This window comes from Hemitrygon akajei, chromosome 5 (genome assembly GCF_048418815.1).
Source record: "Hemitrygon akajei chromosome 5, sHemAka1.3, whole genome shotgun sequence".
NCBI classification, from domain to species: domain Eukaryota; kingdom Metazoa; phylum Chordata; class Chondrichthyes; order Myliobatiformes; family Dasyatidae; genus Hemitrygon; species Hemitrygon akajei.
The window spans coordinates 159,252,232-159,269,864 of NC_133128.1; the positions used below are offsets into that span (position 1 = coordinate 159,252,232).

Here is a 17,633-nt window from a genome sequence, read left to right on the forward strand (position 1 = left end):
CTATGTCAGATTTTTTTTTAAGGATTAGAAATTGCAATCATGGTTATAATTGGACATTGTAGTTTGGACCAAATGGACATACAATTAGGATTAAGCTTGATCAATTATAGAAAGTCATGAAATTGTATACTAGATATTTAAATACATGAAATGGAAAACAAAAAAAACAAAGTATTTAGAAATGTAGATTAGTGCAGAGAACCTTGGTTAAGCCATCAGTTGCGGAATACCAATGATCCAAGGTGTAAAATGATGTGACCAATGAAAAGTATAATCATTTAATGCAAGTAGTAAAAAAGAAATACAAGTTTGAAGGTTATAGCTCATTTGCCAAAATGGCACATTCCAGTCATACAGGTATAAATGCACAATTTTATGTGAAAGACTTGGGGAAGACAATATATCCAATTTTAGTTCTGAATAGTCCTTAGAAGTATCAAATACATATTCAGAAATATGTAAATTTATTACCTCCAAGAATGTAGATGACACAAAATGAAATAGGAGCACCTGTAATAATGATGTCTCCTCTCTTAAAACATTTGTGTTTTTGACAAACTTTATCATTCATTTTGAGGGGACAATACAATATAAAAGCAAGGATGTAATGAGCAGTTTTTGGCCTCTTATCCAAGAAAGGAAGTGCTGACATTGGAGAGGGTTCATGAAAATGATTCTAGGACTGAAAGGTTTGTCATATGAAGAACATTTGATGGCTCTAGGCCTGTACTCGCTGGAATTCAGAGGAATGAGGGGTGACTTCATTAAAGCCTATCGAATATTGAAAGGCCTCAATAGAATGGATGTAGAGAGGATGTTTCCTATGGTGGGAGTGTCTACGACTAGTGGACACAGCCTCAAAATAGAGTGTCCTTTTAGAACGGAGACGAGGAGGAATTTCTTTAGCCAGAAAAGAGTGAATCTCTGGAATTCGTTGTCACGGGCTGCTGTGGAGACCAAATGATTGGGTATATTTAAGGCAGAGGTCGATGGATTATTGGTTAATCAGGCCAGGAAGGGATATGGGGAAAAGGCAGGAGATTGGGGCTGATTGATCAGCCATGATGAAATTGTGCAGCAGGCTCAATGGGTCAAATGGCCTAATTCTGCTCCATTATCTTATGGCATTTTGCAGTGGTTCACTTAAGAGGGATGTCAAGAACCACAAACACTGGGTGCTGCTGAGGTATTATCAAAATTATGTAAATTATGATGGACAGATCTTAATAGAACCTTCATTGCTTGTGACAGAACATTTCCCTTATAACGCAAATGTATTAACAATGAATTTTCTGCTTTATTTGGGAGGATACAATGCATGTTGCATTTGTAGCAGGGTGCATTCCTTAAGCTAAGTCATGAAGCTGCATCAAATAGGTACCAAAGTAATTATTTCAGGGATAAGGGTAAAATCCAAAACAACATGGACATTAGAAATAGAAATGAAAAATGCTGGGAAGGGTCAGCTTGTAACTGGGTTAATGGTGGAGTTCAATGACCACTCATTAAAACCTACAACAAAATCTAATTTCTGTCTCCAGAGATACTGCCCAACCTGCTGAAGTTTTTTTCCCCTTCTGCTTTGGCTTCGGATGTAATAATAAAACATTTCAGTTACAAACATCTATTAAGAAGGAACTTGAAAAATAGACTAGAATATAACAAAACAAAGATCCCCCTTCTGTTCTGTATTCATGCAATCAAGGAAATAATATATACTTTTAACAAAGGTCTCAATTATTGATTAAAATTATTCAGATTTTTTAAACAGTAGAAATAATATTTTATTTATAAATGTGCAAAATACAACATTTCTTCTCTTTTAATAATCCATAGTCTAGGCAGGCTAAAAATTCTCTATTATTGAATTTCTGATCTCAGCTTGCTCACCGACTTCTCACGTGTTGAAGAGTGACAGACAAGCAAACTGGTCCAGGACACTCTTGTTCTTAAATCAGTTGCTCATTTGGAGCAATGTGATTCAGGAAAAGATGGGGGTGTTCATTTTTTCCATTGAGCAAGGTAAAATGAGAAGGAAGAAAGAAGGGATAAATTCTTCAACTTTTATTGACTGTGAGAAAGCAAAGACACAAGGATTGAAATATGGATCTGCTGATACTGCTTACTTAATTATCTTATGTTCCATAGTTCAAACAACATTCTGGAAATATGCTTTAAGAGTAGGGCATTCTATCAGATATATGTGTTGTATTTTACCACAGAGTACCATGTTCAGAAAACAGTACAATTTCAGACAGAATTCATCTTTTCCTGAAACTAGTTGTTTTTAGAAAATGGAATATTCACAGTATTTATTGAATTCAAGAATTCAGATTCAAGACATCAGGATCATATGTTTCCATAATTTTTTTTGCTTGGACTGGAAAATTATTATTGCTGCATGTCCTTATTTTATTCTCAGTTGCAACAATTGTGTTGCATAATGCTAAATGTTATGTCTGGTCAGTTCATTTCTGGAATGCTTGCTAAATGATGCAAAAATGGACGACCATGAATGCAACTGCTACAGTCTTTTCCCAGTTGTTGCTGCATTCTTAACAATGTATCTTCTATGTCTTCCCTTGAAAATCTGAGCGGCAACTGTCGAGCCAGGCGAACAGCCTCTCCCTTCAGGAGAAAATGCATCAATATACTTGAATAAATATTTAAGCAAAATTGTAATAATGTGCTCTCAGATACATTACATACCGGGTTGCATTTTGCAACATATAATAATTTCACCCCATCTATTTCTTTCCCAGTTTACAGGCCCCCCACATGAGGTACTAGAGTAGGAATTGTGCAAATAGGTTTATGAATTCTCCCACTGAATATTCTTCACTATGGGTAGCTTCAAACTACAGTAGTACTATGCAGTTAGTAATGCCAAAGAACAGTTCAGGTAGTCACTATATCAGGGAATCACTGATATTAAATATATACCTAACTACCCTATGACAAACCCATTATTAAGATAAATTGTGAGATTAACAATCTGTGAGCTACTTTGCTTAAACAGTTAAGGTGCTCCAGCATCGTCAGGAAATAATGTATTTGTGCTTCCCTAGTCTGATGGTGTACTCAGGACAGTTATTTCTTTGCTTTATCTATTATGAAAATACGTTGAACAAATGGCTGTGTATACATGTCACTGGACTCTGCTCTTTGCCCTTAGGTTCTGGCCCTGTAACTGGCAGAAATGAAGGGGCAAAGGACAAAGGTCAAGAGCACAAGTGGACAAACCAGGCATTCCTGAAACTGACCCTAGTTTTGAAAGCATGAGTACCTTCATAAAAGGTCTGGTAAGCTGCATATGAGAACTGAAGGATAAGTATTAAAGGCTTGAAATTTTAAAGCTGCTTTCTATAATAGAAAGGTAGTATAGTAAAACAAATTGCACTTTATGTTGACATCTAAGAAAATCAACAATGAATTAGTGGGATTCTGACTGTGATTGGAGGTTTTATTTAGTGTAGGGGGATGTTTTAAATCATCAAACCATAACTCTGCCTTATTCAGATTCCTGAAGGCAAATTAAAACTTGCACACAGCTGAACAGGTGATGATATTCACCAGCAGTGCATGTGTATTTATTCCCCAGATTCAGTGTGCACTTTCTATTGAGTGAGTTAGCTGTGGTTTATCTCACCTGAAGTTACTTTTTCTTCCTTCTCTTCCCAATTTTTACTCCTGTCCCTATTTTTCAGAGATAACATTCTGCTACATCAGCCAAGTGACCATTTCTCATATGAACCTGGATTATGAATATCAATATCCAAAGAGCCTCACCCAACCTGATCCAGTTGCAACTTGACATCCATCAACACCGGCTCCCATTTCAGCAAATGCTAATGAGTGGAAGGAGGTAGGAACTTTGCCCTTTCACAGGCTGACAGCTAATGTACTGGCTGAGATTAGCCGATTTGGCAGAGACCAAGGGTCAAACCTTCAGTTATCTTTCACACAAAGGCAAGGTTTAAACAAAATAACAGTGTGCACTAATTGCCATCTTTAGCTCTTTACACATCCATAAAGTAAACCATCTTGTGGTAGAACTGGAATGGAGGATGAGGAAAGGAGATCCAGAAACAAAATAGAAGTTTGAATTAATATATAAAAAAAACAATGGAAATCCCCAGCAGGTCAGTCAGCATCTTTGGAGACTGAAACAGTTACATTGACCTTTCCTTTGATTATGACTGAAATATTGACTTTGTTGCTTTCTTCAAATATGCTTCCTAACCTGTTGAGGATTTCCTGCATTTTTTGTTTATTTTAGGAAAAAGAAGTGAAGAAGTAACAGCTGAAGAGATGAGAAGTCTCATATCTGGACAATGGTATAGCTTGTATAGGCTGTGAGCTGCTGCCTGTTCTTTTAAAGAATACAGTCAAGGCTGCATTGAAGCTTGGTGACCCTAGCTACAGCTGGCCTGGTTACCAGCTGCCTTCAAATGAGTTTAACTTTGAGAAGCAAACCTAAAGCAGATATTATGATGCCAATTTACAACCAGGAAAAAACATCACCGCCTTTCTTTAGGTGCAGCCTACGAAAGGGAGCAGAAGAAATACTTTCCTTCTAAAAGGCACTATAAAAACTTTGTGATTTTTGTACCAATTCCAAATAACCACTACAGCGTTAATAGAAATAATTTACATCAGACTAATTCTATCAAGTATCCCCAACACCCCTGCCTATTATTTCACCTCAATTAATCTCATACGTCTACAGTACAGAATAGAGGCCATCAGTCCATTATGACCATCTTGCCAAAATGTGCTCTTTAGGCTCCTCCCACTGCCCTTCTCATTGTCTACACCCTGTGCTCTGAGTGCTCATTTCTTTCTTTCCCAAACATTAGTAGGTCTCCTGCCTCTACCATTCATTCATATAGCAAATTCCAGACCTTCATCAATCTTCGATGATTTTTAAAAATCCTCTTTTTTCCCTCCTCAATGACCCTTCTATAAATTTGTGAATTTATGCTGTCATATCCCAATTTCAAACCAGTTTAGATGCAATTGCTTGAAACTAATGGCTGGGGAATGAGGCCTGTTGCTTAAGATGGCTTTAAGGTACTGAAAACTTTAAGTCCTTTTTTTTTAAGAAACAAAGGAGTATCTTCGTGAATGTACCATAATATTATTGTGGTTAGACTTGTACCCACAATTCCCTATATTGCTTAATTTCACGGAGCTATCAACAGCAGAGTAGAGGGAATGAATTTCCTCTGAGGAAGGAAGCAAAAATAGAGTGAGGAAGACATTCCATCGCTTACAAGCATTCCCAAGCTGTCAAGTTACAGAGCACCATTGCAAGGAGCATATCAATGCCCCTTCCCCCAGTCTTGGATAAAGAACAACATACATACAATAATTAATATTAAAAAGTGAAACATAATATTTGCTAATATTGTAAAGTCCCAATTAATTAATTTTACCACTGACCACTGAAGTAAATCAAACAAGGAAAGCTACCTTAATGACACTTTTATCTTTTTCATTCCTAAAATATTTAGACCTCCAATAGAATCACCTGCTAACTTGATGTATTAATTTTTGGGGTACTTTCCATAAGTGTCTTACCTCCAAATAATTTACAATCTTTAAAGGTCTGCATTGGTGCACATGCTGAGCATTTTTATTTAAAATTGCAATCAGAATCTCTTGTAAATCTGATATACCGTAGAAAGGTAAACACTGAGTCATTTCTTGAATTTCCAAATGATGCTCTCCTGTTGAGTTACCTAATCATGAAGAAAGAAAGTTATGTTGTAGATTTGACATTATTTTATGCAGCACATATAATTCTTAAATTCTGTTAATATTGGTTTTATTTGGTTTAGTGATTTAAAAGTTAAATATAGTTGCTAACTTAGAAACTTTCCTGCTGTACCACAATGAAGTGACAAGTATAAATGAGTTATGTTTTGAAATTGAAGTGCTATAGCTATTTCAGCTTAAGTTAACTACAGCTGCAAACCTTTGCAAGGTTTATCAAAAGTTGCCTCAGGCTCTGACTTGCTCCTTGTGTTAACAATTCCCACATGGCCTGAGTGACATTTGGCAACCTCTCGGGGATGGCCATATTAAGCAGATTTAAACAAGGCAGCGTGTCTTTCCCCAAGAAAAGGAATCAGTTGTCAAATATGTTTAATAACAAATTTCATCCAGGGTCAGTGCCTGCATCACCCTGCACAAGGAGCAAGCCCCAGTGGAATGTGTGAGTGACGTATTGCTGAATTGCACATATATGTTAGAAGATCTTCCTAGCAGGGACACTTAAAAACTATCATCTCAGCAAGAGGAAAATAAATCTTCACTTGGTGACCTTTCTTGGAAATAACCATTCTGTTTTAAAGAGTCTCAAGTGGAAATATTCTCCTGTTCCATCCGCTGAGAATCTACTCCCATTAGTAAGATTTATAACCCAGTCAGCAGCTTTTTATTCCAGTTTTTTTCTCTGTTTTTTTTCTACTACAGAGAGACTTCTGTTGGGCTTCAGTGTTTCATAGTAAAAGCAAAACACTTGTTTAAAAAAATTCTATTTTTCAAACATCAGGGATTAATAATTTAACTCATGGCTACAATTTATATAATGGAATCAGCTATACTTGTTTCTTTTTTTTTAAAAACAGAAACACCACATCTTCATAATTCAGGTAATAATTAAGTTCCATCACTTCCCCACATTCTTTCCTTTTCACTAATAACCCCCTGGAGTAAAAAGAGAGATGGTGCAGTCCACTCTGTAGTTATTGCCAATGAATAGAGTTAGCAACATTCCTTTTTAATGCAGCAGGAGGCACACTGAAGTGTCTCTTCCATCCCTACCACTGGATTTATTCAAGATTAATCAAAATTAAGAGCATTATAGCAGTTAAGTGACACATAATAAATGCTGGAGAAATTGAGCAGGTCAGGGAGCATCTATGGAGGGAATGAACAATCAGTGTTTTGGCCTAGACCCTTCATCAGGACTGGAAAGGAATGGGGCCAGGAGCCAGAATAAAAAGGGAGGAGAGGGAAGAGCACGAGAGGGCAGGTAATAGGTGAGTCTAAGTGAATGTGGAATGAAAGAGCATGTTATGAGAAGCTAGGATGTGGTAGGTAGAAGAAATAAAGGGCTAAAAAAGGAATCTGTTAAGAGAGGACTGTAGACCATGGAATAAAGAGGAGGAGGTGTGGACCAGAATATAGGTGATGGTTAAGTCATGAAGGTGAGGGAGGAGTAGGGGAAAGGGTGAGGAAGGTGATGAGGAATGAGAAATTCCTCATTCCTGTGGCCTCCTCATGACTGCCCAGCATCACTCTGTGGTTCCTTATCTCCTTTCATTTGTTCCATGATCTACTAGGTAGATATGGATGGTTTATTGATCCCGAAGGAAACTGCAGTGTCACAACAGCATAACAAGTACACAAATATACAAATATTAGAAAAGAAGTAAGAAAGAATAAAAATAAGTTACCTTAAAATAAGATGTACAAGATTTACAAGTCAAAGATTACTAGATCACTTCCCCGGCTATAGGTTGACTCATTATAAGCCTGATGGTTGAGGGTAAGAACGATCTCATATAGCGCTCTTTGGAGCAGCACAGTCATCTTAGTCTATTACTTTAAGTGCCTCTCTGTTCAGCCAAGGTGGCATGCAGAGGGGTGAGAAACATTGTCCAGAATTGCCAGGATTTTTCAGAGGGTCATTTGTTCTACCACAGCCTCCAGTATGCCCAGTTTAACTCCTATGGCAGAGAAAGCCTTTATAATCCTCTCCTATCACATTCTTCCTTCTTCAGCTCCTTGCTTCTTCCACCTATCACCTGCCAGCTTCCCACATCATTCCTTTTCATCAACCCCTTCAACCCACCTCCCTTCCACCTCTCACCTGGACTCATCTATTTCCTGTCAGCTTCTGCTCCTCCCTTCCCCCTTCTTTCCAGTCCTGCTGAAGGGTGTCGGCCCTTCATTTCTCTTCATACGTGCTGCCTGACCTGCTGAGTTCCTCCAGTATTTTGTGTGTGTTGCTCAAGATTTCCAGCAGAATCTCAGATCTACAGCTGCTAATTGGCATTTTTATAAGAAAAAAAATCTAAGTTGTTTTAACTCCCAACTGAGATTTAATTGACTGAATTAAATACACAAAAAGGTGATGATAAAGAAATTATACTACTGATGATCTATAGCTTCTCCTGAGGACGGGGATAGTGTTACATCTTATCATGGAGAAGAAATTGTCTGTATTACACTAATGGAATCCTTGGTACTGTCTTCTGGTGACTTGTGCATACCAGATCAGGTATCCATTGCTGTATTCATTTAAAATATTAGTTTCAAAGTTTTTCAGTAAACAACAATTGCTAAAGATGTTTTTGCAAAAATCTTAAACACACTGTTATGAATTTCATAAGTTGGGAAAACTGAATCTTTCAGCGTTTGTTAATGGGAGATTAATGCAATGCAGTTCTGTCAATGGATATGTTTGTGCTTGTGCCAAAGGCCAAAATTCAACTTCTCCCCCCCAGGTGCACTGCATTGGTTTGATGTGCTGTCACTGGAAATCTGCTGCAAAGGTTAGACCCCTAAAATTTTTTCCATGTGAGGAAGGTGTGCCTGCAAAAACCCTCATGCTCTTTCTTGCACTGACCAGTTACTGACACAGCAATTCTGTCAGAATAATTTATTGCTATTATTGGGTGGAACGCCTTATCTCTGACACATTTTGTATGTTTTATGGATGATTATGTAAAGTATAGATTGCTGGTGACCCAAAAACTGCATTTAGCAGCAAGGAGGTCATGACAGCGGGTGCCTTTACACCTCAAAGCTCATTTTACACCATATGGCTTAAATATAGTTTAATAGGCTGAAGTAACCTTCTCGTTTCACCAGCTGGTGGAAAATACACAAAGGACTGAGGGTTATAGTGAAAAATAACCCGATAAAGAATCCCACCCTTGCCATCATTGAGAGGAATTGTGTATGGAATGCTTTGGCTCAATATTAATGGATCTGGAAAGAGTGTAAATATAATTTACAAGTAACTCAAGAGATGCCCCAGGCCATTTGTAATTAGGTACCAGTAAACTAAATCAATAAAAAAGAGTAGAGAAAAAAAATAAGAATAGTAAGCTCGAAGCATGTATGAAGTTGCCCCCAGGAGAAAATAGTAAACTCCCTGCAAAGACTTTAAGAATTCATCCATTTCAATTGTTTGAACAACAGCTAAGCTCTGAATCAAATACTCAAATTAACCAGAAGTTTGAAAAACCTGCAACTGTATATTTAGAAATGAGTGCACTGCACTTAAAATTCTGAGCACTTAATAAAACTGCACATTGTGACATAATTTAAAATTCTGGAGGAAATAAAAGTGGAACTTCCTTTAATTTCTTGCTTTATTTGGTAGGATACTATACTTTAAGGAATATAACCATTCATCTACAACATACCTGTGATTAGTTGTACCTTGAACCCATTACAGACAAGTCTGGGATCTGTAAGATAAATTACCCTATTCATAGCAGAATTTTCTTTTTGCATATTATAGAGGCAATCTACATACTGGGGTCCTCCAAGCTGGCTGAAATAAATCAAACAACAGGTTAGTCTTGTCAATGATGAATCGTAGATGACAGCAGATAGCTTATACATCAATTCACGTGTCCTCAAACTTCCTAATAAGTGTTTTAATCACTAGATATCATAATCATCACTGCTTAATTCTTCCTTAATAAATCTTTAGAAAGAACCAGCTCTGATTGGGGGGGGGGGGGGGGGGAGAGGGAGCTCTTGAAAAATACAAAACTAATCATTTGAAATTACACTAGGATGCAGTGCAAAATATTTATTCAGAGTTCTGATGAAGGGTCTCAGCCCAAAACTTCAACTGTTTACTTATTTCCCTCGATGCTGCCTGACTTGCTGAGTTCCTCCAGCACTTTGTGTATATTGCTTTGGATTTCGAGCATCTGCAGATTTTCTCATGTTTGTGTTCTAAATATCTGTTACTAGTTTCAATTAAAAGTATATACTGTATTTAATACATTCATAATATGGAAAATAGCAAGAGAATATGTTTAAAATTTTGTATAAACACTCATCTGAGCTGAAACATGAATGGGAGCACACTAGATTGTTAAAATGAAATACATGATATTTTCAGAGACGTAATATCAAAATTACACTGGTGCTGAACTTTAAAAGTAGTGTAAATCTATACATTTAAGTCCTAATACATTTTGATTGCATTTATTTTACCTGCTGGTTAGCGATACTGGTGTATCAAGGATTTCTGTTGGAAAAATATGATTCTCCATCAGTCTTTTAAACAGCAGAGCCTCCTCCACTCGAAAAGGGTTTAGTAACATCAGCTTCCTTTCAGAGGCAACAACCCATCCATTGGGGGAAGTCAAGGAATTAATGAGATGAAGTCTTTCACCACCTGTTTCATTGTTTTTGGAAAGTTGCTCAAGTTGTTTTTTTAAAACACTTAAAGAAAATGGAACATCAATCACTTTACAAGGATTTTCCAAACTGGTTTTGTTATGGATTTGTGACTGAAAAAGTTTATCCAATATTTGCTGATTTGAAAGTGGTGCATTTTGTCTGTGCATCATAGTAACTTTAGATGATTGGGCCAATTTTGGCTGTTTCACTTCACTGTGAGGAGGATTTTCGTTCATGGCTTTCTTCAACTGTACATTGTATCTGTTCAGGTCCTTTGCTGCTTTCTGCTCGAACCTAAAGAAATACAGTCTTATTGAAACACTTGCTGATTAAAAGACATGCAGAGCTAAATCAGGTTTGTTATTTCACATATTTTTGTACACTCAGCTACACTGCTTAGTGTACAAACTGGGATTTGACCAGCAGCAGAAGACTAACCCCATCAATGGCATCAAACCTCTTTCACTGAGATAAGGATAGATATTAAACATTTTCTATTAAATGTAGGTTCTAAAAACCAGCAAAATCATTATGAACAGTGAATAATTTTGAGATTTAGCATTCCAACATTAAAAGTTGATTTAGCAAGGACTTATCCTTTAAGGTCAAGCTGTCTTATTTACTTATGGGTTATTAATATTTTATAATATGCATTAATTCTTATCTGTATACACAAACTTAAAATAAAAATAACAAACTCTTGTATTAAAGCAAGTCTGGACCACTATAGTGAACAATATCTCCTCCATATATTAGTATGCAAAATAATGTACCTTCACACATAATGATTTGTAAGAAAGCTGGGTCACCAAAAGCTCAATTTCACTGAACACACCCAGCCCACCTGGTATTTGACATTTACATCCAGGGTAAAAGATCTGACTATCTACCCCATCCCTAATTTTATATACTTTTATCAGGCCGCCCCCTCAGTCTCCAATACCAAAGAGAAAGCTATCCAAGCTTGTCCAACTTTTCCCTGAAAAGTTCAATGCCAACAACATCCTGGTGATCCTATTCTGCAGCTGTTCCAAAGCCTCCACATCCTTCCTATATTGTGGTGACAAGAACTGCATATAGAACTCAAATGTGACCCAGTCCAGTTTTTATATAGCTGTAAAATATCTCCCCTACTTTTATAGTCAATACTCCAACTGATTAAAGGCAAATAATGCCATTCTCCTCCTTTGCTTAGCGGTGATGCTCACTCAAATTTCTCTTCACCTATGTTGAGCCACATGATGCATTGGCCTGTGAAGAATTATTGAGATCAGGAACACTAATGCAATGCGCACACAGGTAGCAGAGGTCACAGAGACAACAATTTCACTGCAGTTCAAATGGTTTCTCGAATGAGAACTCAAAGGAACTGTATTCAGCAACCTACAAAAACTCTTTCCCAACACTGACATTTGGATTTAAAGCTATTACATCCCTCACACACTCTTATACATTATAAAATGTCCCTATTAGAGTTGTAGAATGATACAGCTCAGATACAGGACAGTCTACCCAATGAGCCTGTGTCAACCTCACTGCCCAACCAATTTCCTGCATTTGGCCCATACATGTCTCACCCTTCAATGTACCTATCCAAGTGACTCTTAAATAACACTATTGTATCTGCCTCAACCACTTCCTCTGGCATTTATCCCATATACTCACCACTCTCTATGTGAAAATGATGTTCCTCAGATCTTTCCTACAACAGGGTGACCAAAACTGCACACAGCACCCCAAGTGCAATATACCCATTGATAGAACGTGTCTGTGGAAATACTGCTAACTACAAAAAGCATTTTTTGTGACATGTGGCTAAAGCAGATGATAAATTAAAAATTCTGCCAGAAAAGAAGTCAATTATCCTGCAGTAATTCCAGAAGTAGATTTGGGAAGAAGATGATGCCAGTGAACAACGCGTCCAAGGGTGGCATCCTCCAGATGGTTCACAAAACTAGTTCTTTAAGTCATCCTTTCCTTTCAAATGTGGCTCTGCTACTGTTGGAGCCTGTGATCTACATTTTGGTGGCATGCTTTCAGGCCGATTGCGTGATCTAGTACTTTGCTGTCTCCAAGAAGGTTCCGTGAGACCTTGAGCAAAGTTTGTGGCCTCGAGACCAAGAAGCCTGGAATTCATTATTAACTCTATTTCTCACCAATCTAAATGCCGGGAGACTGAAATCATCAATGTTAGAGCAAGAGTCTGCATGGCATGTGATGGGCGCTCTCTCCCTCTCACTCACTACTCCCAAAGTATGGTCCTTGTGGTCAAATGTTCTCTCTCCCTCTATACTGTTGGAGGAAGGTGCCGGAGTAATGGACCTTGGGCGAGGTTTAATCGACGTGGTGGGTGGATTAAGCACATTATGATGTGTTTCTAGTTTCTGGTCATTCCTTTATTTAGTTGCTATTTTGTGTGATTTTCATTGGAATGGCCTGCAGATAAAAAACATCGATCTGACTGAATATCCCTGGACTCTTTTGATTTTGTGTTTTATATTCTGTGTTTTTCGTTCTTTTTGTTATTGCCATTTGCCTGATCTGCTTTTTTTGGAAGTGGTGGGGGGGGGGGGGGGTTAATGTTTTTCTTTAAACAGGTTTCACGGTTGTAGCTGTCCGTGGGGAAGACAAATCTCAGGATTGTATACTGCAGACATACTTTTGATAATAAGAGTACTTGGAAGCTTTGAATCTTGAATATTAAAGTGACATTTTCAAGCTAGTACTGCAATTAAGAATTATGCTTGCTCTTTCCAAAATTGGTACAAAAAAAACTAAACTCTTTTTTTAAGTGTTGGGATGTGTAAATTAAAATCACATCGTTTAAAACTGTTTGAAATCACAATCCAAAAAAACTTTGTGTCACCGTTGTGCTAACATTTTGAGGTGGGAACATGCATGCATCATTTTAATGAACTAAAAGAAAACACTAAATTAAAACTCTATCTGATTCAGGATGCATTCTCCGCAATACTGTAGGTCTAAAAATATACACATTGCTGTCATTTCAACAGGTTAAGCTCACTTTTTATAAAGAGGTTTGACTCTCAGGAACATGTCTGTGCCAACTGTGATGCCAATTTAAACTAATCCCCTCTGCCCATGCAGAGGTTTTACTGCTATTTTCACAGAGCTAATGTAATAGAATGAAAACATTATCTGGCTTTATTGCAATGAGGGGACATCTATGCATATCTTTATTGATGAAACAGGAAATAGGTATCTTTCAGTTTTCCATTTAAAGTTTTTCTCCTACTTTGTCTTATGAGATGAACCTCGTTCATAAAGTGCCTAAAATGGGACTCTCCATTTTATACATGTAAAGAAATTTGCTTTCACTGTAAACCTCAAGAACAATTTTAAAATGCGTTCCTGTTTCTAGTGCAGGGAGAAAGGAAAAAATAACTTACATCTCTGCAATTACTTAAAAATAAAGTAACAATTTCCAACATGCTTTAAAAAAGTATAATCAAATTTCCAATGTGCTTAAGCAAGTATAATCAAAAGGCTGATAATAATACCTCTCCCTGTAAGCCAAGAATCAATGCAAAATACAGTTCTTAATGACAAAAGTTTTACTGCTATTTTCACAGAGCTAAGAAATAGAATGAAAACATTATCTGGCTTTATTGCAATGAGGGGACATCTATGCATATCTTTATTGATGAAACAGGAAATAGGTATCTTTCAGTTTTCCATTTAAAGTACAAAATAGTCATATGCTTATAATTACAAGCTGCTCCATTAGTAGCTGTATCTTCTTTGCACGTTAAAAATTCTCTTTTGCAACAATGATAAATTTCAATTTTGGTAAATTCTGCTGTTCTTCTACCACTAAGTGTTCACATTCTCCAATCAATACACTGAACCTGAAGAGAACACTTGCCAAAAAATCCACAAACGCTGGCTAATGATGTTTACAGCTGGAAATCATTAACCTGGCATAAAATTTAGCATCTATATTGTAAATTAAAAATATACAACACCATTACATGGCAAATTTAATCATAAGACATTATCTCTCATATTAAGGAAATATCTTTTATTGTGAATTACATTTTACTGTTTCCTGTTATGCATGGACAGATAGTAACATTTGAATATTCAGTCAATTAGTTGCAGATATAGTTTAAGATTTAGAAATATGGACCTTTTATTCAACAGTTGTAACTAATTATGATTTACCCTATTCACATATGGTACCTTTATTCTGTTCAACCTATTGAATCTAAGTGGGTTCCTGGGACAAGCAATAAATCATATTCAAGAAGTAGAGGAGAGACTGCCTCCACAATAACTATTGAGATAGAAACCATCTGCTACCTGTACAGCTGGAGGGGAAAAATCTCTTCAACAGAAACATAATCCTTTAACAGAGTTACAGCCTTGACCTGACCACTGAGTTATGTACTGTTACCAATTAAAAACTCTGCTTCTTTTTGGATTATGCAAGTCTTTGGTGTGGTCACCTCTAGGCCTTTTACTAATTATCCTCCAAACCCCCATTCATTTTCTTCCACCAGAGGTACAGCTCAAGGTACAACAGAATCCATCTACAATCACCATGATAAGGTGACATTTGGCACAGTAGGATTCAATAATTAAGATTGCACTAAGTGCTTCAATCAAGGAACCATGATCACTTTACTTAAGCACCAGGTTATCTACCTTCCTCTTCAATAGCTCAAAGAAAACAAAGCAAAAGATTTTACATGACGTACAGTACTTGCTTAATGGAGAAGAACTACATTTAATAGGGAAGAGCTGATATTAGAAAAATTAAGGTCAATGATATATCAAAAGGTAGCCAATGTAGTAGTAAACCAGATACTCCAGAACATAGAACAGAAGGGCTCAGTACAGACCTCTTAGACCATGATGCTGTGCCAATCTTTTAACCTACTCTAAGATCAATCTAAAGCATCCATCCCACAAAGCCCTCCAATTTTCTTTCATCCATGTATTTATCAAAGAATCTCTTAAATGTCTCTAACGTATCTGCTTCCACCACCTCCTCTTTCCATGCACTAACAACCCTACCTCTGACATGCCCCCATGCATTAATGCAATCAACTTAAAATTACGCTCCTTTGTATAAGCCATTGCCACCCTGGGAAAAGGGCTGGTTGTCCACTCTATCTATACGTTTTATTATCTATACACTCCTATCAAGTCACCTCTTATTCCCTTCACTGCAAAGAGAACAACCCTAGCTCGTGTGACCTTTTGTTCATCAGTCATACTCTGTAATGCAGCCAACATCCTGGTAAATCTCCTCTGCACTCTCTCTAAAGGCTTTCACATCCTTCCTATAATGAGATGACCAAAACTTTACACAATACTCCAAGTGTAGTCTAACCAAAGTTTTATAGAACTGCAACATTACCTTGTAGCTCTTGAAGGCCAACACACCATGCACCTTCTTAATCACCCTATCAACTTGTGCAGCAACTTTAAAGGACCTCAAGATCTCTCTGTTCCTCCACACTTCTCCAGACTGAACTCCATTTACCACTTCTTAGCCCAGATTTGAATCCCATCAATGTCCCATTGTAACCTACAACAATCCTCTGCACCAGGATTTCTCAAACGGGGTTTCGCAAGAGATTGCAATTTTAAAAAATAAACATTGTTTTTTGAATTTCGTGCAATGCACAATGCTAGCACTCAAACTGGTGGGCGGTGACCGAGCAGGTCCATTAGCAATCTCGTTAGAGGTCTCTCAGCCCAGTATGGTAGTGCACAGTCGGACAGTGTTTATTTGGTTGAGTCTATTCTCAATTTTGACGCAAGATAGGGGAGGCTGTTGATAATTGGTGAGTGCTGTATTGCATGGAGGGGAGGATGACAGGCTGATGAGGAGGGGGAACTACATTTTTCAATCATTGAATGGATTTGCCCAACTTGGGCTGTGACATCAGCTTCTTCCTCTCGAATTACCTCTCCCAACTTCCCCGTGTGAAAACCAGAACAAAGAGCACACCAATCTCCTGTTACATACAGAAATCCAGTGGCCTAGCAGAGGAAGAGTTCTCAACAGGGTATTTGAACTGAATGGTGAATTACAGGAATACTTTTTAGAAAATAGTAGGCCAGATTTTGCTGAGTGCTTTGAAGATAAAGAATGGATGCAGAAACTAGCTTACTTAGCATTTTTTATCAAATGAACCAATTGAACAAATCTCTGTAAGGCTCTGGAGAAAATGCTTTAACTTCCAAGTAACAAGATTCTTGAATTTAAAAGCAAACTGAATCTTTGGAAAAATCATGTTGCAAAAGGAAATCTTGAAATATTTCCACTGCTGCTTGGGCTTGAGAGTGAGAAAGGATAACAGAAAATCTCCAATCTTATTGAAAACCACCTGGAAGAACTGTAGAACAAAATTGAACACTGTTTTTCCTCCCTTTCAACACAAGAGTACGACTAGTTGAGGGACCCTTTCTCTGAATCTTCTGCTCTTCCTAAGAACTTGACTTTGAGAGAAGAGTAAGAACTTTGTGAGCTGCAGTCTGATCATGTACTCGAGATGAGATTTACTGACTTGCCCCAGGACACGTTCTGGATTTCTGAGAAAGAAGAGTATCCTGCCATTCATTGGAAAGCAGTGAACACTTTGATGCAGTTTTTAACTTCTTACATGTGTGAGCAAGCTTTTTCTTGTTTAACAAGCATTAAGAGCAAGAATAGAAATCGTCTTATTTCAGTTGAAGGTGAAATCTGTGTGCAGATCTCAAGTTCGATGCAGAATTGAGTATTTCTGCAGCAAAAAAAAAACAAGCAAGGGTTTCACTTGCTAGGTCTATATTTGAGCTTGATAATGTCATAGTAAGAAAATGTTTTTTCAAAGTCTTGTATAAAATTGTGACTTAGGCTATATTGTATTCCTTTTGCTTTGGCTTATGGTTTTAGTAACTTTACTGTTCAACATTGTCAATAAATTTTCATGTTGTAAATAACATTAATTAAAATCGATTTACAGCCTTAATTCAAATTAAATCCACTGAGCCCTCCTTCAGAAAAATTAAATTCCATTTTGGCTTAAGCCTGTTATTCAACAGAAATTTATTATGTTTATTTTAAAAATTTATGAAAGGGGAAGAGAGAGATTAATTTCAAGGTAAGCTAAGCTAAACTACCTGTTTTTCTTCCAAGAAATGTTGGCTAAAAATTCATTCTCTACTCAAAAGAA

General features: G+C 37.2%; 1 protein-coding gene and 1 long non-coding RNA gene across 2 annotated transcripts in view; one reads left to right on the forward strand and one right to left on the reverse strand.

The window, feature by feature from the left end:
• Nucleotides 1–264: 264 nt before the first annotated feature.
• The window catches only part of pms1 (PMS1 homolog 1, mismatch repair system component), a 93,349-nt gene continuing 75,980 nt past the window's right edge, over nucleotides 265–17,633 (reverse strand). Inside the window, exons 10-13 of the mRNA XM_073046992.1 lie at nucleotides 10,255–10,737; nucleotides 9,447–9,577; nucleotides 5,584–5,744; nucleotides 265–2,628 (exon numbers count right to left, since the gene is read on the reverse strand). Coding sequence (XP_072903093.1) covers nucleotides 2,464–2,628; nucleotides 5,584–5,744; nucleotides 9,447–9,577; nucleotides 10,255–10,737 — 940 coding nt within the window. The 3' untranslated portion in view covers nucleotides 265–2,463. The remainder of the gene's footprint in view (nucleotides 2,629–5,583; nucleotides 5,745–9,446; nucleotides 9,578–10,254; nucleotides 10,738–17,633) is intronic.
• Nucleotides 3,173–10,403, forward strand: LOC140728374 (uncharacterized). The gene is made up of 3 exons (XR_012099059.1): nucleotides 3,173–3,302; nucleotides 3,708–3,865; nucleotides 10,379–10,403. It is a non-coding gene; the product is annotated as an uncharacterized lncRNA (long non-coding RNA).